At 39.5% G+C, this 25,564-nt stretch overlaps 1 protein-coding gene across 1 annotated transcript in view; it reads left to right on the top strand.

The window, feature by feature from the left end:
* The window catches only part of LOC129712661 (protein unc-13 homolog C-like), a 221,118-nt gene that overhangs the window by 153,916 nt on the left and 41,638 nt on the right, over window positions 1-25,564 (top strand). Inside the window, exons 20-25 of the mRNA XM_055661267.1 lie at window positions 712-808; window positions 989-1,132; window positions 1,648-1,725; window positions 6,043-6,120; window positions 6,462-6,488; window positions 21,635-21,723. Of these exons, the coding sequence (XP_055517242.1) occupies window positions 712-808; window positions 989-1,132; window positions 1,648-1,725; window positions 6,043-6,120; window positions 6,462-6,488; window positions 21,635-21,723 (513 nt within the window). The remainder of the gene's footprint in view (window positions 1-711; window positions 809-988; window positions 1,133-1,647; window positions 1,726-6,042; window positions 6,121-6,461; window positions 6,489-21,634; window positions 21,724-25,564) is intronic.

Here is a 25,564-nt window from a genome sequence, read left to right as displayed (position 1 = left end):
AAATCTAAATTATTTAAATATTATCTTTAAAACGCAAATTATGGTGCTCATGTGTTTGTATTGTTGGAATTACAATTACATTTAAATAAGCCTCCATTTATTTGACGGGAATAATTCTGGGGAGCAAGGGTGTAACTCGACTCGTGCTTCACCAACCCAATCTGATTTTTGCTTCTGATTCATTATTGTCCATTTTGAGTTGGAGCTCTTACCTCCTGGTGTGCCCAACTTCAATCGGTCTGGTGAATATATAAATATGCTTGTTCTAAATGTGGCTATTTGTGCAAATCTTAAGCCTACATAAATCTAGAGCCTTGGATACATCCAGATTCTCAATCCTGTTTATGCCTTAGGATGTATCTTATTTATACTACTTTCCAATGAAAGTGTTGTGTTATACGAATGCTTCGAAGCTATTGTATAGTGGACCAAAAGGTCTGATTCTATGTTGTTTCACATGTTGCTGTTGGTGCTATGTATTGTGCATTAGCACCATTAACCTATGATACCTGTCCATAATTGATATTACCCATACTTCCCAAGTTCTCCACTACCTTGCACTTAATATAAATGGGTTTCACTCCTCATGAAGAATAATTACATAGATAAAAAAAGTCTGTAATAGCCCTTTTGAAATCATTATAAAATGGCAAATTAGTGTCCTACAGAATTCTTGAAAATGTTTTATTGATTCACTTAATTATTTACTAGGTGGTTTGAACCTTTTGCCATTGATTGGCTGGATGAAAATGAAGATGTTTCAATGGAGTTTCTACATGGAGCCCTCGAAAGAGACAAAAAAGATGGGGCAAGTGTCAACATTCCGTAGATCACCTTACAATAGATTTTCTGCATATTTTATTGTTTCTATATGAGCTACAAAATATCAGTTGAAATAGATTATAAATTAACTTTGATAGAAATGTATTTAGTTTAATGTATTTTAAGAATTGAACCATAATGAACGGTGTCCGCTTTTCTAACCCAGTTCCAGCAAACCTCTGAACATGCTCTGTTCTCCTGCTCTGTTGTGGATGTCTTCACTCAACTGAATCAAAGTTTTGAAATTATCAAAAAGTTAGAATGTCCTAATCCAGAGGCTTTGGCACATTTCTTGAGGAGATTTGCTAAGGTACGTGTGTCCACCACTTCTGGACAGAAAAACCCTGAATGTTAAGAACTGTCAACTGATTTCAATATTGATTACTTGTTTATTTCTGTCAACCGGAAAGTGGAGTTGTTACTCTTTTCCCAGCATCCGCAGTTCCTTCCTACTCTTTTTTATCCTTTGCGGCTTTCACTGTATTGTGAAGTGTCCAAGTGCAATAGCGCAAGGTATTTAACATTGGATTTAATACAATTAAATGCATTTGGACTCTTTGCAATACAGTGAAATCCACAAAGGATTAGAGTTTATTACAAATTTGAGGAAAATTTGTCATTTATTTTCTCTAGCCATAAAATATATCACAAGATTATATCTACACTAATTGCAAAAGTTAGTACAAATTGCAGTCTGAATCATTATAGGAATGTTATTTTTTTGTGCACTAGATTCCATGATGTATTTGATCAATAATCTTGGCAAAAATCTCAGTGACTCGTTGTATGAGCCAGGATGGTTAAACCTTTCCTTCTTTATTGCAGACTATCAATAAAGTTCTCCTCCAATATGCTGCTATTATCGCAAAAGAATTCAGCTCACACTGTTCCAAGGAGAAGCTGGTGGGTAAACATGTCCTGTGAATCCTTTGCTGTGGTTTCAAATGTCGGTGTAGTACTCTGGCTCAATGGCAGCTTGTTCTTATTCTTTAATGTAGTGGAAACTGGACCAAATACAAGCAACATAGTGTGGGAATGTCAAATGACTTGTCTGCAGGAAGAAAGTTTTGGTCAGGCTATTTAGTAACGGACTTATTAGCAACTGCTAATGAGCTTCCTCTGAATGTTTCTAAATGCAGCTCCGAATACGTTTGCTGTTGATGGTGTTCAATACTTGTGACTAGGCTGAGAATCATTCTGGTTCAATTGTAAATTAAGATTATATTTAATGTGTTAATTTTAATGATTCAACCATTTAATGTTGTTTGGCATGACGCTAAATGTCATCCCTGTTTATATTAATCGGATAACTATTATTAGCACGGATGTTATCATTCTATTAAGGCTTTTATTTATAAGAAAATACAGATTGTAAATTTAATTGCCCTTAAAAACACAGAATCCTTAATAAATTAAATCTCTGAGTTCTGCGTTATTATTTGTGACAGTGTGTGCGAAGGAGGTGGTAGAATGTTTATCAGCAGGATAATTGGAAATAAGTAATAGAACTTAAAAAAATATTGGTTGGGATTTTTAAATCATAACATTTTTAGTTATTAATATTTGGACTTATTTGCATAAAGTAAGAGTAGTGCATTATTGAAATCTTAAAGGCTTAGAGTGTTAAATTACAACATCAAGCCCACCTGGGTAGATTACAGAGATCAAATGCAATGTCAACCACATTGAGGTTACCACACGTCTAGGAAATTCTCTCCTACTCTGCAGCATTTAGTGATAGGAAGGCCTTGTTGAAGACTTACGTCATTTACAGTGAACAGCCTTTAGAACTTAAGAACTTTGAGAGTTAGGAATCTTAATGTGCTAGGTTGATTTCAAACATGTACGACGTGCCACATTGTGATCATCAACAGCCGCTGTTCCTTACTCTCTGTTCCCTTTTGTATTCAGATTTCATCACAATTAGTATCAGAACAGATTTTTTTTAAGGATCTTCAAGCAACCTCCTCGTGTAATCTGAATTAATGATGTTAGCAGAATCCCACATAACATATGGCATGTTGTTTCTGAAGTATAGCGTAGTTAGTTACATGTTCTAATTAGGGTATGTAGATAAAGCAACCATTATCAGGGTGATCTTCAGATGAAAATATGTTGCAATTTTCACTTGGAAACTAACATTTGTGCTAAAAATATGCACAACATGTATCCATTTTTATTATCTTGATTCTTCCTCAAACCAAACCTAGATGATCTGAGTTGCATGGTTTGCCCTGACCTCATGCTACCTTCAAGAACTTTAATTAAGATGGTATGCATTTTCCTGTTTCAAAAAACTTCAAATAGTTCCCCAGGAAAGTGCAAATTAAAGCTTTTTTTAAAAATATTACCATAAGGTCTATTACGAGATTCATTTCATGTTAAATTTTAAGTAATAATGGACATTAAACAGAATTTTGATGGACAAAATGCTTCAAGCATTAAAAACACACACAGTAGGGAAAGGTAAGAATGGTGGACCACGGAGTCAGTCTTTGGAGATGTTTGGAGAGGACATTGTAAGGAGAGGAGAAATGAAGGGCTTAATACCAGCTCTGGATGGTAGGACCAGGGGCTGAAGATTATCTCAATGGTGAGGTAAAAATATGAGAGGGATAGACTGAAGACCTGAGTTAGAGGATTGAAGGCTGAAAATGCTTAACATGAGAGGAAATATAATTGTATTCATGTAAAATACATTTGTGACAAAGTGTAGTCCTGTGGCAGTCTGTAATTTTGCTGGGATTCCCACCATGGCATTGGGGAAATTGCCTCTGGGATCTTGCACCAGGTTAAACCAGGTGTGGCATCCCACACTCCAGTGGTTTCTGCAGGGACTTAGGGTAGAATGTTAGAAGGCAAAGAAAAAGGAATTGCCTGTTTTTTTCATTATTTCACACAGTGCTTTAATATCTTCATTTATTTTTGTAATTGTATTTATTCATTGTTAAATAAATGATTTTTAAAGATTGATGCAGAGGGACAATGGGTAGAGCTGCTGTCTGTGTGGAGTTTGCATATTTTCGCTGTGACCATGTGAGTTTCCTCTGGGTCTGGTTTCCTTGCGTACCACAAAAACAAACAATAGGTTAGATTGGTAGGTGGTAGAATCTGTTGATAGGAGGATTGATCAGAATGTGGGGAGTATAACATCAGTGTTAAAAAACTGCAGATGCTGGAAATCAAAAACCGAAAATGCTGGAAATACCCACCAGTTTAGGCAGCATCTGTGGGAAGGGAAATAAGGGTGAACATTTCCAGTCGATGGCACTTTGTTAGGAGGGAATAAATTGGGTTGGGGTAGGATTAGTATCAACAAGGGTGCTTGATGGTTGGTGTAGACACAGTTGGCAAATAACGTGCCCTATGCTGTGTCTCTCTGACGCTATAATTTAAATGTCAGAGGCATTTGAAGACAACTAAAAACTACTTTCATTTTTTACAGCAGGTGAAATTACATCCAGGGTTTGTAAGCTGCCAAAGACCATTGAGATACGCTAGGGTTCAGAACCACTCAATGCACATCTTACCCTTCACTATGATATTACTGGGACTTGCGCCTTGAGCTATATAGAGTTCCCTGAAAGTGGTGTGATGAAGAAGGCATATGGCATATTTTCCTACATCGGACAGGGCATAGGATATAAATTTGGTCACTCTTAGACACAGTGTGATGTCCTAGCTGTAACACTAGAGGAAGAATGTGGAGAAGGGAGTCTGAAGAAGGGTCTCAACCCAAAACATCACCTATCCATGTTCTCCAGCAATACTGCCTGGCCCGCTGAGTTACTCCAGCACTTGTTTCTTTTTGTGTATTATCCAGCATCTGCAGTTGCTTGAACTACATTTTCACCAGGATGTTGTTTGGTTTGGAGAATTTAGTCATGAGGATAGATTGGGTAGAGTGGGCTTGTTTTCCCTGGAGGAAAGAGGTGGAGGGGTGACCTGGTGGAGGTGTATGAATTTATGAGAAATATAGATAGCTGTAATCTTTACCATAGGGTGAGGAAGGTCTAAAACAAGAGGGCATAGGCTCAAAGTGAGAAGAAGGAGGTTTACAGGGGATTAGAGGAGCAATATTTTCACATCAAAAGTGGTTGATATCTGGAACTTGCTTTCAATGATAGTGGTAAAGTCAGGTATGATTACAACAAGAAACATCCAGACAGCATTTGAAAGCATATAATGATACATACCTAATGAAGGGAAATGGGATTAGTATATAATGGTACAGTGATCAGCATGGGCATAGTGGACCGAAGGGACTATGCTCTATGACTGTTCATCATATCTCAGTCTACATACTGAGTGCCAATAAGGGATGGAAAAGAAAACTGCAAAATCTGACTGTCATCAAGCTCTGATTTTTAGTGAATAATAAAGGGCACTGGAATTCTAACTGAAGGTGTTCATGAGGAATAATCAACCTCGTACTGTGTTGGCATTGCAACGATTCAGATCTGAGGCCAGTGGCATGAACTATTTCTCTCACCACAGAGCAGGCTTGACCTGCTGAGCTCTCCAGCATTTTCTGGGGGTTTTTTTCAGATAACTTGGCACAGACTAAATGTCGCATGATTCAGTTTCATGTATTCACCCATTGATTTTTTTTTTTGATTAGCATTTCCCTATCTTGAAAACTTGGTTTGTAAATTTTACTGGTACAGCTGCTGCTTCATAGCGCCAGGGACACAGATTCGATCCTGACCTCGGGTATTGTATGTGCGGAGTCTGTAAGTTATCCCTGCGACTGTAGGTTTCCTTTGGATGTTTCCTCCCACATCCCAAAGGCATGTGGGTTTATAGGCTAACTGGATGGTGTAAATTGCCCCTAGAGTGTAGGCAGTGGATTATTAAGTGGTGATTAACTGGTGATCGATGGTCAGCCAATGAGCCTATTTCCATGCTGTATTGCCAAAACAAAATCAAATTAAGTTTTCTGTTAATGTTAACTTTCTCCAAATCAGGCGCTCATCTGGATTTCAATGCTCAACAGGCACCCTTTAATACTCGTATCAGACTGCCACTGGTCGTGGAAACTGGTTAAACTGTTGTCCTGTATCGGATATTTCTTTCAGTTATATAATTAAATAGAAACAGCAGGCTAATTGTATGGCATTTTCATCTCTCATGCATAATTTGTCTCAATCATTTCTGTGTGGTCTTTGGGTTAACACTGTTAGGCACTTCTAAATGATTTATTGATCAAACTTCTTGCAGCCTTGCATCCTGATGAACAACATCCAACAACTGAGGGTCCAGCTGGAGAAAATGTTTGAGTCGATGGGTGGTAAAGAGGTGAGTGTCTGTGAAAACTCAGGGGCAAGCATGTTAAAATGTGGACAATTGCAGCTAAAGATTTTCCAGCGTTTAATGTTGTGCATTAGTTTATTTCCTTATTACAACTATTAATGTAGCACCTTGCTACATTTGTCCTATGCAGATTATTGCTAAAGCACTACTTATGAATAGCAGAGGTAGCATTTATGTCTTTATGATTAGCTATGTTTGTTATAGTGAAAATAAACTTCTGTAAATGTATTCTGTAAGGCACAGCTAGATAGTTGCATGTTTTGTGCACTCTGTAATTTGTCTTGCCTTTGTCCAATATTTTTATTCTGCATTCAACTGTGCTGCAGGAGGAAAGGGAAAATGCCTTCTGTAAGGTCTGTGTGCACAGGAATTGTCTAATTAATGGATAAAGCAAGACTTACCAAAAGCAAGATTTTTCTTGAACTTATTTAATGAGTCAATGCCAATGTTTTAGACAGACATGTTTTGCAATGAGGTTTACTGCCTGCGGAAAGTAGTGACTGACATGTGTTTAAGCTATAATGATACAGTTTAAAGGTATTCATTATAATTATGGCTCCCAATTACATTGACAATTTGCAACCAATACTTGAGATCCGATGCTTAACAAACTGCTGGAACTGAAAATCATCCTATTCTGATGGGCTCCTCATACTGGGGATAATTTGCTTAGATGTCACTGTAATATGAATGCAACTGCAGAAAAATTGTGTATCTTTCACGAACGAAGGCTATTTTATTATTTATGTTCAATAGGAAAATAGGAATTGCAAATTAGAGGACACCGTGTATTCAAATCTATTTTTGAGCTCCTCCACATTTTATCAGTTTAGCGAAACAGTCATCTTGGTTTGCTTCTATGTAAAGTGACAAACTATGATTCGATTAGTGTCTTACCAGTTTTTTATTTAAAAATGCAAAGAGAAAATATTATGAATCTATTCCCATCCTAATTTTCAGTTTACAGCTTTTAATCAGGGATATTAGAAACACTGAGTCTAATATCACAGGATATTATTACAGGATAAGATGACCTCAAATATTGGCCTTTAGTGGTGCTACATATCATTTTGTACTTAGAACATGACTATTGCCACCTGTTTCAATAACATGGAGTTTCGATACTTTCAAAATCTCTTCACAACTGGCTTATTAGAGATAATCTATTCATAGTTTAGCGGTGTGGTCATTGTCCATGTTAAACATTTCAATTAATTCAGGGAGTTTGCAATCACAAATTTTTCAGCCTTGTGAATCTATTGGGGAAAAATACCACATGAGTCATTTTCCATTGATATCATCCGAATAATTCAGTGTTGGCAAAAGGAACCTGATAGAATAGGAACTCAGTGACATACAAGTTGGGGACTGAGAATGGATGGTTTCTCTGTGGATTTGTCTTGATGTTGGTATTTTAAAAGTGCAGTTTTTTTTAGCTTTTTGAATGTTAAATTGAGCTTTCAAGTATATCCTATTTGTACCATCCCTGCTATCTTAACATTCCTTTTACATATGTAAATCTTATTATAGTTTAGAAAATGCCTTTGCATATCTGACGATTCACCCCGGTCTATCTTTCTATAGTTCTGATCTACATATCCCATCCTCTTTGTCAGTGTGTTGCATTCTGGGATTTTCTAACTTGATCTGTAAAGCTGAGTTTCACTTTCACTCATTGACTCATGTAGACATTAAAGACTACCTAGGTGGTAGGAAGTCTTTAACTGAACTGTTCGTATGGTACAAACAGTATTATTCCCTGTAATAATATAACACAGTCTCTTAAACTAGTGCCAACCCACCAATCCGAAGATGTAGGTAGTCAAACTTGCTGGAGAATCTCAACGGGTACGGCAGCATCTATGGAGCGAAGGAAATAGGCAAAGTTTTGGGCCGAAACCCTTCTCCAGACGGTTGCAGGTTGGGGGGGGGGAGGCGGGGGGGGGGGGGGGGGGGGGAGGGAAGGAAGAAGAAAGGAAGAGGAGGAGCCAGAGGGCTGAGGGAGAGCTGAGAAGGGGAGGAGACAGCAAGGGCTACCGGAAATTGGAGAAGTCAATGTTCAGGCCACCGGGATGCAGACTGCCCAAGCGGAATATGAGGTGCTGCTTCTCCAGTTTCCGGTGGTGCTCACTCTGACAATGGAGGAGCCCCAGGACAGAAAGGTCGGATTCGGAATGGGAGGGGGAGTTGAAGTGCTGAGCCACAGGGAGATCATCCTAAGATGAACATCTCTCCACGCTCAGACCTGATGCAGTGTTTCAACTCGAAACGTCAATATTTCCTTTCCTCCCCATGGATACTACTCTGCCCATTGCGTTCCTTTACTAATTTGTTTGCTCCACCAAACCTACAGTTGTACTTTCCATCACAGCTGATAGATTTATGCCACTAAAACAGACATCTTATTTTGGAAGAATATAATTTAGCCCATCAAACCTGTGAAATGTGAAAGCTTGAGTTGGTATTCTCTACTCATTTGTGGGCCTTTATATGCTCTTTTATGTTCTTTATTCTCAGTACTAGAACATCAAAAAGTTGCTGTTGTATAATTCCTTCAATACAATAAAAGATCCAAAATCTTTCAAGTGGTAGATTAAATCAAAACAAAGGAACCAAGGAGCTATGGTTTGGACAGTAGGATGGGTGGATGTACCTTATCGTAGAAAGGGTAGGTTTGAAAAGGATTTTCAAAGCACAGCATGAGAGTGTACGGAAGTGAATTCTGCAGGGGAAGGCTCAGAGACTGAAGAGACTGAAAGAGGGAGCAAAGGGGATGGAAGTGATGCACAAGGTCAGAATCAGATCAGAGCATGCACTGGGGAATATAATACTTGGAACTACAGCAGAAAAAGTATTTGAAGGAGTTTGAAGGATGGACCAAGAATTTCAAGCTCACAGGCTGGGCGGCAGGAGAGTTTGGTAGGCAGGATACTGGAAGATCTGTGGGAATCTGAGTAAAGGAAACAGGTTTAGTGTAACCTAATGTAGAGTGAGAGGAACTTAAGCAGTGGGAGGAATGCCAGCATTGAAAAATTATAGCCCGTGGAAACACTACCTTAACAGTGAACAACATTTAAAAGTTGGGATGGGTATTGTAAATGCCATGGTAATTATGTAAGCAACTTTAATGAAGAATTTGTAGGATTGCCGCCAGAGATGAGCAGATGGTAACAGAAATTCAGCATCCATCTCATGGTGTGTGAGTGAGTAGGGGGCAAGTTCACGGGCAAGCAACATTAATGCTGGCCACGGTCATCTATTGTGACTTATCTCCATCTTGGTAAGTACTGTGATGGCACTGGAATTGAGAATTGGTGGGAAATATGGTTTATCATATCAGCTTGTTTATGGAGCCTGGTTCTGCTTTTACCTCTCTTCTTTAACTTAAATGCTTCTTCAGTTTATTTCTCTATAACATTGAAGTCAATGTATTTCCTTTACAAATCTACTTTTTGCTGGATTTAAAAAAAAAATCCTGCTGCTGATCTACGACATTATTTTATTAAATTTTTTAATTTAGATTCAATCTGGATCGTAATTAGATAATTTTTAATTCAACAGATGCTCTCAACAATGGCGAACTAACTGGACCGTTATCATTAATTTGTTACTGTTTTCATACTTGGGGCCATTGGATCAAACTCCATAGAAACAGACCATTCAATCTGAGTCAGCCATACTGATCAAAGAGCAGGCATCTGTATTAATCCCATCGACCAGCATTTGGTCCATAGCTTTTAGTCCTTAGCGACTCGTGATCATCTGGACAATTCTTAAAGAAGTGACTTTGCTTTCACCACCCTCTCTGGCAGAGCATTCCAGGTGCTCACCATTCGTTGGGTGAAGAAATTTCACTTCATGTTTCCTCTACATCTCTTACCCTGTACCCTAAATCTATATCTTCCAGGTTTGTATATCTTTGATAAGGAGGAAAGTCCTTTGTAATTTTACATATCTCAATCATGTCCCCTCTTAACCTCCTCTGCTCAGGGGAAAAAATAGTCCTAGCCTCTCTAGTCTCGCTTCATAACTGAACTGTTCCATCTCAAGCAACATTTTGGCGAGTCATCCCTGCACCCTCTCTGGTGCTGAATACACATGTCATGAAGCATGGTAACCTGAACTGTACTACAGCTGAGGTCTGACCAATGTTTTATTATGTTGAAGCACAGCCTCCTGACTTCTGCATTCAGTGCCCTATTTAATGAAGGCCAGTGTGCCTTTCTAACCATGATGTCTATGTGTGTTCCCACTTTCATGGATCTATGGACATGTTACTCCAGGATCTCTCGTATTCAATACTCCCTAGGACCGTACCATTCATGATGAATGTTTTGGCTTAATCAATGCTGCCAAACTGCATAACCTCTCATATGTTTGAATTAAATTTCATCTGCCATTTTGTAAACCAATTTCACCAACAAATCAATATCTCCCTGCAGCATAAGATGGCCTTTTCCCACTGTCAACAACTCTGCCAATCCCATGTCATTTGCCTGTCCCACTTGGGCGTCATTTGCACATCACGCAGATGGCGTGCAAAGATTTTGTACATCCCAAATGCTGGGGAGCAGCGTGTCACTGCCCACGTCACCACACACCATGCGTGCGTGATGCGCACCATGCGCACATCACGTGCGCGTCATGAGGCGTAAATGATGTTGTGTAAATGGCACGCAAATGACGCGGAAGTGGGACAGGCCCTTTACTGATCTTGCCTCCTACATCCCATCTAGATCATTTATGTATATTATAAGCAACTGGTGTCCCAACACTGGTCCTTGTGGGACACCACTAATCACGGGCATCAATGACAATCCTCTACCATCACCCTGTCTCCTATTGCTATGCCAACTTTGGATGCAGTTTTTGTACTTCTCCAGGCTCCCATGGGGCCTAACCTTTTGAATCAGTCAAAGGTTTTAGTAAAATCAATGTTCATCAAATCCACTGCTATGTCTTCATCAATATGTTTTGTTACCTGGCTGTTCTTCCTGCATTTATTCTCAGCATTAGGTTTGGTAAATATATCATCCAATTTATAACATGATTCAGTAGTTTTATCATAAAAGATTCAGCCAATTATTTAATAATGCACCATGCTACACAAAAGTGCTGTTTCAGTCCATCTCAGCAACTGCTTCCAACAAGTAATGTTGTTTAGCTGAACGAGGGAATGGTTAGCTCCAGAGAATCACACTGCAGTTAATTGAAACTGTCTAAGCACAATTTTGTAGCACTGATGGAGACCAAGGAGATAGTTGTCAGAAACTGCATTCCTATTTAATGAAAGCTGCTCTCTAATTTTAATTAGCTACTGCCGTGTAATTAATTTCTAATACCCAAAAGGGGATATCAGCTGAGGCTTGTAAAAGTAAAAGAATGGCATGTAGTTACAAGCTGACCAATGCATCATAGGTGTACTTACTGATGTGAAGTCATCAAAATCAATATTCGGCAGTGTTGCAGTAAACTGATGGGATTGAGGACTTCAAGCTCCCCTCAAACAAAGCCCTCTGTTCATTCAGAATATCATCCAAGTATTCTTCATTTGAGCTCTAAAACTGTTGGTGAATATTGGTGAAACAATTGCTTTTTAGACGATAAGAACATATACATTCAGAATGAACTGGCTGCAATCTTTAAATTATGTAAAGATATTAAGTGCAGTTGGCCATTCTTTGTAGTAATTGATTATTCTCATTGTCCCACTTTAATGGCGAGGTTACTATTTTTTATGCAGCACAAATAGCTTGGTCTGGTGCTATTCTCAATACTGGATGAGCCAACCGGTTAGCTAAAATGAAAACAGTAAATGCTGGAAACACTTAGCAGCCAGGCAGCATCTTGGAAAGAAACCAGTCAGCGTTCCCAGTCCGAGACCCTATATCGGATCTGGGAAAAAGGGAAAGCAAGTTTATTTTTTAATAGCAGAAAAGATGTGGAGGGATAGGTAGAACAAAATTTTTGTTTTTATTTCAGATTTCCTGCACCAGCACTTTTTTTCTATTTCCACTAATTAGTTGGTTTCCATTCAAATGGAAACTCTGTCAGAATGAGAAATCCCAATGCAGTTGGTTGATTTTTGACATTTAACGTCAAATGCATCTAACACTGCAATTTCTATCCTCAGTCTTCATCTAATAATGTCAGTGGGTGTGGTTGGTCTTTGCTGATGACATGCTGTCTGGTATTCTCACTTTTTTTACCTGTCGGCACAATTTGCCACACCTCTGTCTGTTTGACATTGTCCCTTCAAGATGCTCCTGCCCTCTCTGTTATTGGCCTTATCTCTTGCACTGAAGGCACAGGAGTTGATCATTTGATAGTTGTATTCAGTTTCTCGACGTTTGGACCTGCTGAAGTCAATATAATTAGATAGTTGGGGATGAGTAGAATCTGTGAGCATCACTTTTGCACATGTTAAGCACTAATGACCAAAGTCGAATTATTGCCACTTGCATTATATCCTGAAAATCACTAGGTTTCCACATTCTAACACCATGAAGCATTTTGGAATTCATTAGTTCTTTAGACAATGGATGTATCTGGCTTTCAGCATGTTACATTATACGATCGTGAAATCCCAACCCTCCTCCTCTCTGCCTCAAATTGTTCTTCCTTCAGAGTAATGTCATGAATAATCCTATATTTTATCTATAATTTATGATGTACCACGATGCATTGTGCACAAATTAATTTAAGAAAGGTCCTGTAGAAGACTGATGGAAAACAACAGATGGAATGGGAATATAATATCTATTTTTGAAACTGAATAATTTATTGAATCTTCTATACTGTGCACTAAAGACACTTTTAATACCCCAGGCAAATGCTGGAATACCCCAGGTAAATGCTGGAATATTTACTCAGATGCACGGATGAATTTTGAGAACAACTGCAGGAATTTTAGCAAAGTTTAAGGGTCGACACCATACTTGGAATGTTGGATTGTTTAATAATTTACTGAGAGCAGTCGCAGATGTTATAACTTGCTCTGTGAGATATTTGTTATTTATTCCTAAATCTCCATGCATTGACTGTTCAAGAACAAATGTTGCACTTTGATATTTTTGAAAAGAAAAGTAATTAATACAACACGCAGGAAGAAAACCTAAGTCAACAAACTCGTCATGAATTTTGTTTTTGTAATATTATCCTCACTAAATAAAACAAATGCAAATAAATGTACAGCATAATTTGGCCAGAAAACCATCATTTAACTACATTTAATAAATTAATATCTGCTCCACATTCACATTATGATCTCAGCCCTTAACCTCCCAAAAATCATATTATCATGGATACACTAAAGGCTATGGGCTAGATGCAAACAAGCTTCAGTATTGAAAGCTGCACTGTCAGCACTAACTGAATCTATAGCCAAGCTGAGAACAAAGCTATCTACACAAAAATGTAATAGAAAGCAGGACCTGCCCAAACAATGTACAGTAATTGCAGCCATTGGCAAAGTGATGGAATGTGATCTCAACAGTGCTATCAGTCCTTTGTCACAAATGCCCAGTTTGCGTTTTACCGATTCAGCTCCAGACCTCATCATTGTCTTGGTCCAAACATGGACTAAAGAATTGAATTCCAGGGATGGAGTTGTAAGTGGCTGTGCAGTATCAGAGGCAGGATCGGACTAAGTGTGATACCATGGAGCTCTGGTCAAACTGAAAACAATAGGCAATAAGGGGGCAAACACTGGACTTCCCGGATGTGACTGCAGGAGTTCCTCAGTTCAGTGTTCCAGGTCAAACTGGCCGCATCTATTTCATAAGTTAGTTCCCTCTAAAATAAAATTGGATATGGGATGGATGTACAATTTTCAGTTCCATTTGCAACTTCTCAGCAAATCGAACAGTTGATGACTGTATGTTAATGATCTGGACAACAATCCCGGGCTGATAAATGGCGAGTAATATTCACGCTACATACTAACCATCTCCAGCAAGAGATGGTGAATGGTATTACTGACATTGAATACTCCACCATAAGGTGGTTACTGTTGTGCAGAAGCTACATAAATACTGTATCTCCAAACAAGTCAAACATTGGATATCCCATGCACACTCATCTTAAATCACCCAAAGCCTTTCTACCACAAGTCATAAGTGTGCAATGACTACACCCTAAAATATATATATTTAAAATAAAATAGTAAAATAACTTACAAATGTATCACTAAAATTATATTCCATAACTGATGCGTGGAGACTAGTTTCAAAAAAGATTTTAGTGTGGGCAAATTTTCCATATATTTCAATAAAATGTATAATTTATGTTTTATGTGTCTGAGTCAATGTGCCTGTGATGCTGCTTCAAGCAAAATGTTCATTGTACCTGTACCTCTCCGTGCTTGTGCGCATAATAAACTCGACTTGACTTGAAATGACAGGAAATGTCATTTCTCTTTAGCTAACATGAATGACCCACCCTTCATATATTAGATCTCAGCCATTCTTTATTACCCCATGGGAAGACCTGCCTCTCTGCATTTCTATATGGGACCACATTTTCTGATTATTTGTTGTTTTGGTGTCTTCTCCATTTGTTCAGTGCTGTTCATCAACCTTTTATTATTTAATGAGGAATACCAAAGTATTGTGTATGATAAGCTTTCAAAGTAATAATTCTCGAGGTCACGATCTCTTGTTATGCATTTTATTGTTTAAAAATTAACCAGTCTATTGCTGTACATTAACAAAGTCCCTCTTGCAAAGCTGGTGTTGTTTCCCTCGAGGGATGTGACCTGCTTTTCAAAGCTCAGATACAGGGTTCCTTTGGTTTATTGCTTCCAAATGACATTTTTTTTGTTTTCAGCTTCTCTCTCTTTCTCTCGCGCTCCCTCTCTATCTCGCTCTCGCTCTCGCTCTCTCTCTCTCCCTCTCTCTCTCTGTCTCTCTCTCTCTCTCTCTCTCTCAATATATATATATATATATCTCTATCTATCTGTGAAGAACCCAAATGTGCATGTATAGTAAGAAGTCCATCGAGGATCAAGAGGAAATGTTCTTGGATCAGACCTGATTTGGGGGGAAAAGATAATGTGGTTTGGGGTTGTCATGAGGTTGAGAGGCCGGGGGATGATGGGGTGATGTTTCTACCTCAGTGGAACAGTCAGGAAATGGTTAGCTGTGGGGAAGGTGTCAGAAGGGGCAGGGATTAATGTTGGAATGTGTTGTGGGTGATTAATCCCCTTCCACTTCACTCTAACAAGCACATTCATGCCTTAAACGCCCACTGTGACACTTTCGAAAAGAATCCCATTTCTGGACATCCTTTTGCCTGCTAGAGAGATTGCACACTTATGACTTGTGGTAGAAAGGCTTTGGGTGATTTAAGATGAGTGTGCATGGGATATCCTATGTTTGACTTGTTTGGAGATACAGTATTTATGTAGCTTCTGCACAACAGTAACCACCTTATGGTGGAGTATTCAATGTCAGTAATACCATTCACCATCTCTTGCCCAAGGCAATTGATGGAACTGTGGATTAAAGACAGGAGTGGAACTAAATTGAAGTTTCTTTCTAAAGCAACTGGGAAGGTGAGGCCACAAGTTCCCCTGTTTTTATGGTTATTTCAAAGTTAATATGGGAAATTGAATTCAGCAAGTCTTATCTAGAGTAGCCAATGGGCAGTTTCATAACTGGGTTTCATAATTCAAATGAAAAATTATAAAATGCAATTCTTAGATTATTGTAGATAATTGATATTATATCATTATTAATCAGCAATGGATCCAAAAATGGTAATTATACAAAAGGACTTTGATTCAAAAAGAGCCTGAATTGAAAAGAGTTTTCTTTACAGTTTCCCTCATCATCATAACCAAAAACAGTCTGTTTTGGTTATCTTCTTGCAATGTTGTACAGAAGACGACAAAGTCTAACCTTAGGAGTGATTCTGACGTGCAAATACAATATCCTTTTTATAGGAGCTCAAGGATTGGATTTCACATTAAGCTTGTGGGACTTTGAGAGCCACAGCAAATGATTTACACCAATTTAGCACTGATGTTCACCGTTTTTTTAACAAATTTTGGCATCAGCATTGGAAGTTTAAAACCTGATGGTGATTAGACAGAAGACACTGTAAGTTTAGTGTTCAAGAAGGAACTGCAGATGCTGGAAGTTTAGTCATTTGTATCTGCTATCCTTCCTCGGGATCCCCTGCCCCAGCATCAATTGATGAGCATTATGAACATGTAAAAGTCCATTTTTGACTAGAGAGTAAGATAGAGAATCTCCATTTTGATATTACCTTATCTGGTGCCTGAGCAATATCCCAAAGTGCTGCTCATGCAATTAATTATTCTGTTGAACTGCTGTCACAGTTACATTGTTATTAAAATGAAGGTTATTAATTGGGAGTTCAGATTCACAGTCAACTTGAAAAATTATTCTTGGTCATATCCTTGGTATTGAACGATTTTACATGCTACAAAATTTCCAGATATTGCTACAGTGGTTGAAACACTGAAAAGCCAAAGGAGTTATGTGTCATAGACCTCTGGTGTAAAGGTGGCCCCATCATATTGGAGTAGGAGAGAGCCTGGGATGAGAGAGGATTAGTCATCTCAGAATGGCAGGGAAGTGGTGCGTGGGAGGAATAAAGAGAGAGAGAGAAGTGGTGGAGTGAGTTACGATTCAATGGAGAGAGACCGTAACCAGTAGGGCATGTGGATCATGAGTAATTTTTGCCAAAGATAGACACAAAATGCTGGGATACCTCAGTGGGTCAGGCAGCATCTCTGGAGGAAAGGAATAGGTGGTATTTCAGGTCAGAACCCTTCTTCAGACTCGAAATATCACCTTTTCATTTTCTCCAGTCACGTTGCCTGACCCGCTGAGTTACTCCAACATTTTGTGTCTATTTTCGGTATAAACCAGCATCTGTAGTTTCTTCCTACATCTTGGTTCTTCTTCTTGGTTTCTTGGTCTTCCAAAATATTCCAAATGGAATTTAAACTGGAGGTGGTGAAGGGAGGGCTTAAGCCAGAAAGGGTTATTGGGAAGAAAGAGCTACTTTAAATTTAGTTGCATCTGGTTGGGTGACTATAGTTGGGTGGAGATTATTCCATGCTTTAATTGTGCGGGCGAAGAACGAATTGCTGTATACATCTGTCTTTGTAACTGGGATCACAAATTGGATCGAATGCCCTGATCCGCTCCTAATTGGTTTGGGTTTGGTGTAGGTCGTGTAGTCTATGTCGAGCTGACCATTTAACATTTTGTAAAAACAGGTCAAACGGTGAGCTTCACGTCTGTCTTGGAGAGGGTTCCACCCCAGAGAATTCAGAAGTTTGGTGACACTCGCTTCTCTCTCATAGGTGTTAGTAACAAATCGAGCTGCCTGTCTTTGGACACGTTCGATGGAAGAAATGTTTTTATTTGTGTATGTATGGGTCCCATGCTGCAACTGCGTAGTCCAAATGAGGTCTAACGAGGGTGAAGTATAGCTTCTCCTTGACAGAAGTTGAACAATGATGAAAGTTGCACCTCAGAAAGTTTAGGACACCTGTTGCTTTCACCGTTGCATGATGAGTCTGACCATTCCAACGCAGATCATTCTGCAATTTGATGCCAAGATACTTGGTTTGTTTGGATTCTTCAAGGGTGGCACCAAGTATGTTGTAAGATGTTTCGCCTGGATTCCTCTTTCTGGTGACACGCAAAGTTTCACATTTGGAAGGGTTGAACTGCATGCCCCATTGTTGTGACCACTCAACCATAGTATCGAGATCCTTTTGGAGAGCATCTTCATCATCAGGTGACTTAATTGGACGGTACAGCAAACAATCATCAGCGAAAAGTCTGGTCGTACTTGTGACTTTTTCATGGATGTCATTTATGTAAAGCAAAAATAGGTGAGGGCCAAGTACTGTGCCCTGAGGTGTACCACTCAACACTGGGTGCCAATTGGAGCTCTTTCCGTTCACACACACACGCTGAATACGTTTTGTCAGGAAACTGGAAATCCATCGTTTCGTGTTGGAACGAATACCATAAAAGTCAAGCTTCCGAAGCAGTCTCTGGTGTGGATGACATCAAATGCTTTAGAAAAGTCCAGCACAATTAAATCCGTGATGGCGTTACTATGAAGGTGCTTGACCAGGTCATTTGTCGTCAGGATAAGCTGAGACTCGCATGAACTATGCCTCCTAAATGTTCGAATTTGTTGCCAGTTGTCTGTCTATGGTGCTTAAGAGTCAGGTCATTGACTCGTTGGCCTCATCCAATCTTTGGCACTTTGTTTGCCATTTGTTAAAAAGACACTGGTCTAGATATTCTTTCCCACCTCAGCAGGCACATCAAAGCAGTACTGAGCCACCTCCTCCATGCGTCCCAGATTGTCAAACTCTGACATACACAACATGCATGCAGATCTTTGCCCCCATGCATTCCTCTCGGTTGCTCCAGTTTCCACCCACACCCCAAAGACATACAGGTGTGTAGGTTAAGTGGCTTCGATAAGTGTGTAGGATAGAGCTAGTGCACAGGGATTGCTGGTCGGTACGGACTAGGTGGGCTGAAGGGCCTGTTTCCGCGGTGTATCTCTAAACTAAACTAAAGGAGCGTGTTTTCCACCCCAACTTGGGGTACACTGCACCTTTCCTGCCCAGATATAATATTGTAATCACATTTTCTATTTTGCTCAGCCAACATATAGGGATAGTTGTAGACAAATTAATTTCTAGCAATTGCACTTTGAAAGTTCCAAATGGTCGCTGTTTTCATTACTGAACAGGCAATGAGTTCCAGGTCACAACAACTTTCCTGTATACATTATGTTACTCCCTACCAGAGGTCAACCAGAATTCCAAGTCCTAATGAGTAGGAAGTTACTTCAGTCTGCGATTTTGAATCACTTTATCACCTCCCGATTATGGGTGCTATCTGTACAGAGTTTGTACGTTCTCCCTGTGACCTGCATGGGTTTTTTCTGAGATCTACGGTTTCCCCTCACATTCCAAAGATGTACAGATTTGTAGGTTAGTTGGCTTGGTAAATGTAAAAATTGTCCCTAGTTGGTGTAGGATAGTGTTAATGTGCGGGGGTCGCTGGTCGGCGCGGGCCGAAGGGCCTGTTTCCATGCTGTATCTCTAAACTCTAAACTAAGCTAAATTATTGCACTAGAGTTGCAGATATTATGACAATTCATTAATGAGTGCTTTACAAAAAATGATTGCCGAATGGCCTACTCCTGCACCTATTTTCTATGTTTTTATGTTTCTATGAGTGTGAAATTCTCTGCCTCAGAGGGTGGTGGAGGCCGGTTCTCCGGATACTTTCAAGAGAGAGTTTGATAGGGATCTTAAAGATAGCAGAGTCAGGGGATATGGAGAGAAGGCAGGAACGGGGTACTGATTGTGGATGGTCAGCCATGATCACATTGAATGGTGGTGCTGGCTCGAAAGGCCGAATGGCCTACTCCTGCACCTATTGTCTATTGTCTATTGCTGGGCAGCAGTGATTTCAGCCCATCCACCTGCTGCTGTGAGCTGGACCATCCTGGGGATCATTGACCCACAACTGCTCACAGGAGATGGCATTTAGAATCTCAGCTTTCATGCACTGGGAGCACTGGTAGTGGGGAGTGATGCTCCCTACTACCAGCTCCATCAGCTATCTCATACCCTATGTGTGGAAGAGCCTGCAGTTCCCACACTGACCTACCAGCAATCTCAGAACCAACTATACTGGAGTGGAAACAACTCACTCTCGATATGAAAGAACAATCTGAAAGATAAGAAATATAAGCCCCAACAGCAATAAAATGAAATTCATAATATTGCCTACTATATTATGTTGAGTACAAACTTTTGTATCAGATTTATTTTTGCTGTTAATTAGTTTGAAATCAACAGTAATCATGTTACCTTGCTTTTACGTTCCATTTTTTAGTGACAAAAATATTTTAAGTCACAACATGGAAGTCAACTCAAAAATTGAAGTAAAAAAATACATGTGGGGGCGGTGGCAAATGGTTTAATCTAAAGATAATCTTTTTTAAAAATCACAAAGGAGGAAAAGAAGAGGCAGAGATTCAAGGATCAGAATGGTTGATGAATGTGGGTAGATGGTGAAGGAAGGCATTCTCAAAATTGAATTCCCAGGTACTACGTTGCTATGCAATAAGAAATGTACAAAAGTGTCAAAATCAGAGCAATTAGAAGATCCATATATGCATGTAAAATCCATGGTCAAATATCTGCAAATTCATTTTTTCAAGGATATGTTACTAAACTTGTGTTTTTATAATATCTGTCTCAAGTTTATGAGAATCATTCATATACACAGTATATGCCTTCCTGGCACACATGCAGTTTAGCCACAGTCATTTTGCAAAAGTATAATTTACCTCCTAGTTCTTCTGTTTAAAATATCTGATAGTTAGCGTTGGTTATACTGGCATTTAAGAATATTATACCAACCAACAGGCAAATCCCAGAAGTGAAGCTTGATTAAATAAATATAATTATTATGATGGAATGAGGTTATAAAAAGGTTAGCGAGTGATGACATGAAAGGGGCTTCCATTGTAAAGCACCTTAATCTTTCACATGCAAGAAAGGTGTCTGAGCAAGTAAAGATACACGATTTATTTTGAGATTATTTTACAGGGCTGTACTACATATCAAAAATAAAATGAATTGGAGATCTTTTTTGCTCTTTGTGGTTGGGTAAGCCATTGTATAAGATTAAATCCAGGATAGAATGGATTTAAATCTGAGTGGTCTGTTGCACTGCCGACACTCATCTAAAAGCTTCCTGATTGATAATGCATTGAGTAATCGGCTTTGAAAGTGCATGCTGCTTTTGCTTGGCAGGTAAATGAGGTCAGTTTTCAAATAACAAAATCCCTTAAGATTTTGCTCATCTGTATGTAAGTCTAAACAGGAGAATTGAACCATTTGATTTATAATGGTGACCCTGTGTGCATTTCATTGCTTATCCGAGCATTTTCCGAACTCAGTAAATGCAAACAAAGTAATACTGAGCAGACTATGCATTTACACTGCTGATGATTAAAGCCGTCCACATGTATTGCTTGCACACATTACAGCATGTACTATAATTGACACAGGTCTGCTCTCTTTGAAGAGTTGGTTCACTCAGATTTGAATTGACCAATTTTCCATTGACAATCATTATCAGTGTCACTTTCTTTATATTTGTTCAGTTTGGAAAATGCTTGGAAAACTAATGAAATGTGCACAGAGGCACATAGCAGACCATAAGCCAAATGGTTCAATTCACTCGTTTGGACTTACACAGAGAATGCCAGTAAAACATTCAGATTCATCTGAATTATTTTGAAAGCCGACATTATTCCAAGAATGGCAATTAAGATTGGTACTCATCCTTGCATACTCTTCATATTACAACACTTTCAAAGATTGAATGTAAAGCTTTAGTCATTTTGAAATCATCATAATAGCTCATAATAAGATTGATGATTTACAAATAATTATTTTATTTATTTTTAGCTTGATGATGAGGCTAGCAATCTCCTGAAGGAAACGCAGGCCAATCTCAATGGTGTCTTGGATGAACTGAGCTATACCTTTGCCACCAGGTAATGCATTGTTTTAAAAATTATTAATGCAGCTGAACGATGAATGTTTTATGTAAGTGTGTGGCAGATTCTTCTCCAACGCAGTATGGATGTAAGTTTGTACTTTGGGGAATGTTACGTTAAGTATGGGTCTCTCAGGATTCTACTTTGAGGGTGTGTCCATAATGTAAGACGTTTAAATGAATATCATAAAAGTGGAGCCTAATGGGCCAGTCCCACTTACGCGATTTTTCATGCGTTTTATTACGTGCAGGTGCAGGAGGTTCACCTGTACCTCCTCCAACCTCATCTATTGCATCCACTGCTCTAGGTGTCAGCTGCTCTACATCGGTGAGACCAAGCGTAGGCTTGGTGATCGCTTTGCCCAACACACCCGCTGGGTTTGCAATAACCAACCTGATCTCCCAGTGGCTCAGCACTTCAACTCCCCCTCCCATTCCAAATCCGACCTTTCTGTTCTGGGCCTTCTCCAAAGTCAGAGTGAGGCCCACCATAAATTGGAGGAGCAGCACCTCATATTTCGCTTGGGCAGTTTACACCCCAGCAGTATGAACATTGACTTCTACAATTTTAGGTAGTCCCTGTTTTCTCCTCCCCCTTCCCAGCTCTCCCTCAGCCCACTGTCTCCACCTCTTCCTTTCTTCTTTCCGCACCCTCCCCCCCCCAACCCTCACATCAGTCTGAAGAATGGTCTCAACCCGAAACGTTACCTATTTCCTTCGCTCCATAGATGCTACTGCACCCGCTGAGTTTCTCCAGCATTTTTGTCTACCTTCGTTTTTCCAGCATCTGCAGTTCCTTCTTAAACTTTAAAAGGGGATGTGTGGAGTGAGTTTCATTTACATAGTGATGGTGGGTGTCTGGAACACGCTGATGGTGGTGATGTAGAAGTAGGTCCAATAGTAGCATTTAAGAGCTGTTTAGTAGGCACATGGATATTCAGGCTATGGAGGGATATGGATCACAAGCATGCAGAATAGATTAGTTTAACTTGGCATCTATTGAGCAAAGATAACATGGGCTGAAGGGCCTGTTCCAAAGCTGCACTGTCACAGGTGAGATACAATCACCATGGTTTTATGAAGAATAGGTCCGTAATTGTATAATAAAAGAGGAAAATGTTTGAAATACCGAGCAGGCAGTATCTGCACAGAGACAAACGGAGATCATTTCTAGTTGAATTGTTATTTAAAAAAATGGCTGGTAAACCTCCAATCTGACAGTCCACGATTTCATTACCTGAAATTAGGTACATAATTATTGAGAATTATTGCCTCTTCTTTATTGACTTTGGCTAGGTAGATTGTGCATTGAGGATTTGAAGAGGTACATTTATATTTCTGTATTTTTTGCTGCTTTGCCCTGAGCTCTGGCATTCCATCTTTAGTTTAGTTTAGTTTAGAGATACAGCGTGGAAACAGGCCCTTCAGCCCTCCGGATCCGTGCCGACCAGCGATCCCTGCATATTAACACAATCCTACACACACTAGGGACATTTTATTCATTTACCAAGCCAATTAACCTATAAACCTGTACGTCTTTGGAATGTGGGAGGAAACTGAAGATCTCAGAGAAAACCCACGCTTGTCACGGGGAGAATATACAAACTCCATCCAGACAACATTTGTGTTGTGAGGACATAAGAGGACTTTCGTTGTTACATAATGTTATCTCTGGAAGTACATCAAAGGTGATAATGTAATGGAAACGATGGTAAAAGAAAAGCAGGAGGTTAAAAGAATCAATGGTACACATCCTGGAATTTGACGATGATACAAGGAAAAGTGAGACTGACATGGCAAGACTGTGAAAGGGGTGATGAATCTTCTGAAAGTGCCAGTATGTTTAAGGCCAGTCACAGCTGGTTTAAATGTCTCATGAACTGTCCATATCAGAAGAATGAGGAGGCACTAAGTGTGGATGTCGACTGGACATTCTGTCTCCTGTGTGTAACAAAATCGGAAATGCTGGAAGAACTCATCCCTTCAGTGGAAAGAGAAACCAATTAATGTTCCAGGTCAAGGCCCTTTCGCAGAACTGAGGGGAGAGTGGAGGGGTAAAAAGGTGTTATCAAATCAGAGCGGGGTGGGTGGTGGGGGGTTGGGGGGTGAGGAATAGGCACAAGAATAGATGGAGATCGGTTAAAGTAGAGCTGCTGATAAGAGGCATGAGGACTGCCAATTATGGAGCAAGTTTATAGAACAAAAAACAAACTACTGGAGGAGTTCAGCAGGCCACACAGCATCTACAAAGGGAAATGGACAGGAGGCTTTTCAGGTCGAGACCCTTTTTCAGACTGAAGTTTGTTTTTTGCTCAAGATTCCAGTGCATACAAACAAGATGATAAAGGGACATCAGCATGATATTGGGAATTGATAAAAAGTTGGAAAATGAATTGTTTATTTCCGGGTGATTGTAAAGCGCCCAAATAAAAGATAAGATGGTGTTCTCCTAGTTTACATTGGTGCCTGCTATGGCAGCGCAGGAGGTAGCAGACAAAATGGGAGTGGGGCTGAGAATTAAAGTGACATACGACTTACTCTTAGACAAAGTTTCATTATTTGAACAATGCAATTGCCTTTTAAGCATTTTATCACAAGAATCAATATAGTGTATGTTTTGTTGTTTCATTGAGCCATACGTGCTCCACATTGCTCTGTCGAAAACATTAGGGAGATTTATATCGATTTGGCATTTCATCTTCAGCAAGAGAAATGTTGAAGGAAAATTTTTGCAAGCTGTCACCAAGGAAACTGCTTTTGCATAAGTTGTGGATTTCCCAAATTCTCATTGGCAATTGACAATCATGCTGGCTGTTTTGAGGCGCTGCTGTGGTAATAAGTGACGTGCACGAGAGAAAAATGATGGGAAAGCTAAAAAAATATTGAAATGTATTCTGTGCAAAAATGTCATGTAGCAATAAATTATGTAAGGATAAATTGTGAGATGTGGCAGCAATACTCATGTGAAATCTTATTTACCCTAGGGATAATAAACCATCCGATTGTATTTACTTTTTGGACGGTTATATTCTTTATTATCTGTAGCTTTGAGAAAGCTGTGGAATGTTGAATGGGGATGTTTAATAAAGGAAATCTCTGTCTAATTCCCCCTCCTCTTCCACACCCACTCCCCAGTCCACTGCAATCATCACTTTACAATAAATAAGACAACACTTAGATTACTGTTTCTTTCGGATAGCAAGATTATGACATCAAATGAAGTCCAGAACCAGAGCATTTGATCTATCTGGCATTTAGAGTACCAACCAGAGAGTGCTGTTTGTTACACTCAAGACTGTTAAATGCCCCATCACTGAGAATCGTGAAATAACACAGCACAGATGCAGCCTGTTGTTTGCGACGTGCCTCTTTGGTGGAGTTATCTCATTAATCCCGCTTTCCTGTTCTTTCCTCAACCTTGGTTAACAACACATTGCTATTTGTGTATCCTTTTTGCACAAAGAATGGTTATCAACACAAGCCTCGGTGTATGTGATACAGGCTAATGCTCTGCTCAATGGCCTATTGACATTGAGCGAACCAACATTAAAAAAATTCTAAGGTACACAAAAATGCTGGAGAAACTCAGCGGGTGCAGCAGCATCTATGGAGCGAAGGAAATAGGCAACGTTTTGGGCCGAAACCCTTCTTCAGACTGATGGGGGGTGGCGGGGAGAAAACTGTCTCCAGAGAGAGGAGGAGAACTTCTTCAAAGTAGGCATACCTTGAGGAGATTTCGCAGTGGAGTAGACAAATTCTGCCTGCCTTCCTTTTGGCCAGTTATTTATTTCCACTAAGCGTGATATTTGAAGTTCAGGTCTAGCGTTACAATGTGCATT

Source organism: Leucoraja erinacea, chromosome 33 (assembly GCF_028641065.1).
Source record: "Leucoraja erinacea ecotype New England chromosome 33, Leri_hhj_1, whole genome shotgun sequence".
In the NCBI taxonomy this organism is placed as follows: domain Eukaryota; kingdom Metazoa; phylum Chordata; class Chondrichthyes; order Rajiformes; family Rajidae; genus Leucoraja; species Leucoraja erinaceus.
The sequence above is the reverse complement of the archived record's forward strand: the minus strand, read 5'-3'. Positions and strand labels throughout refer to the sequence as shown.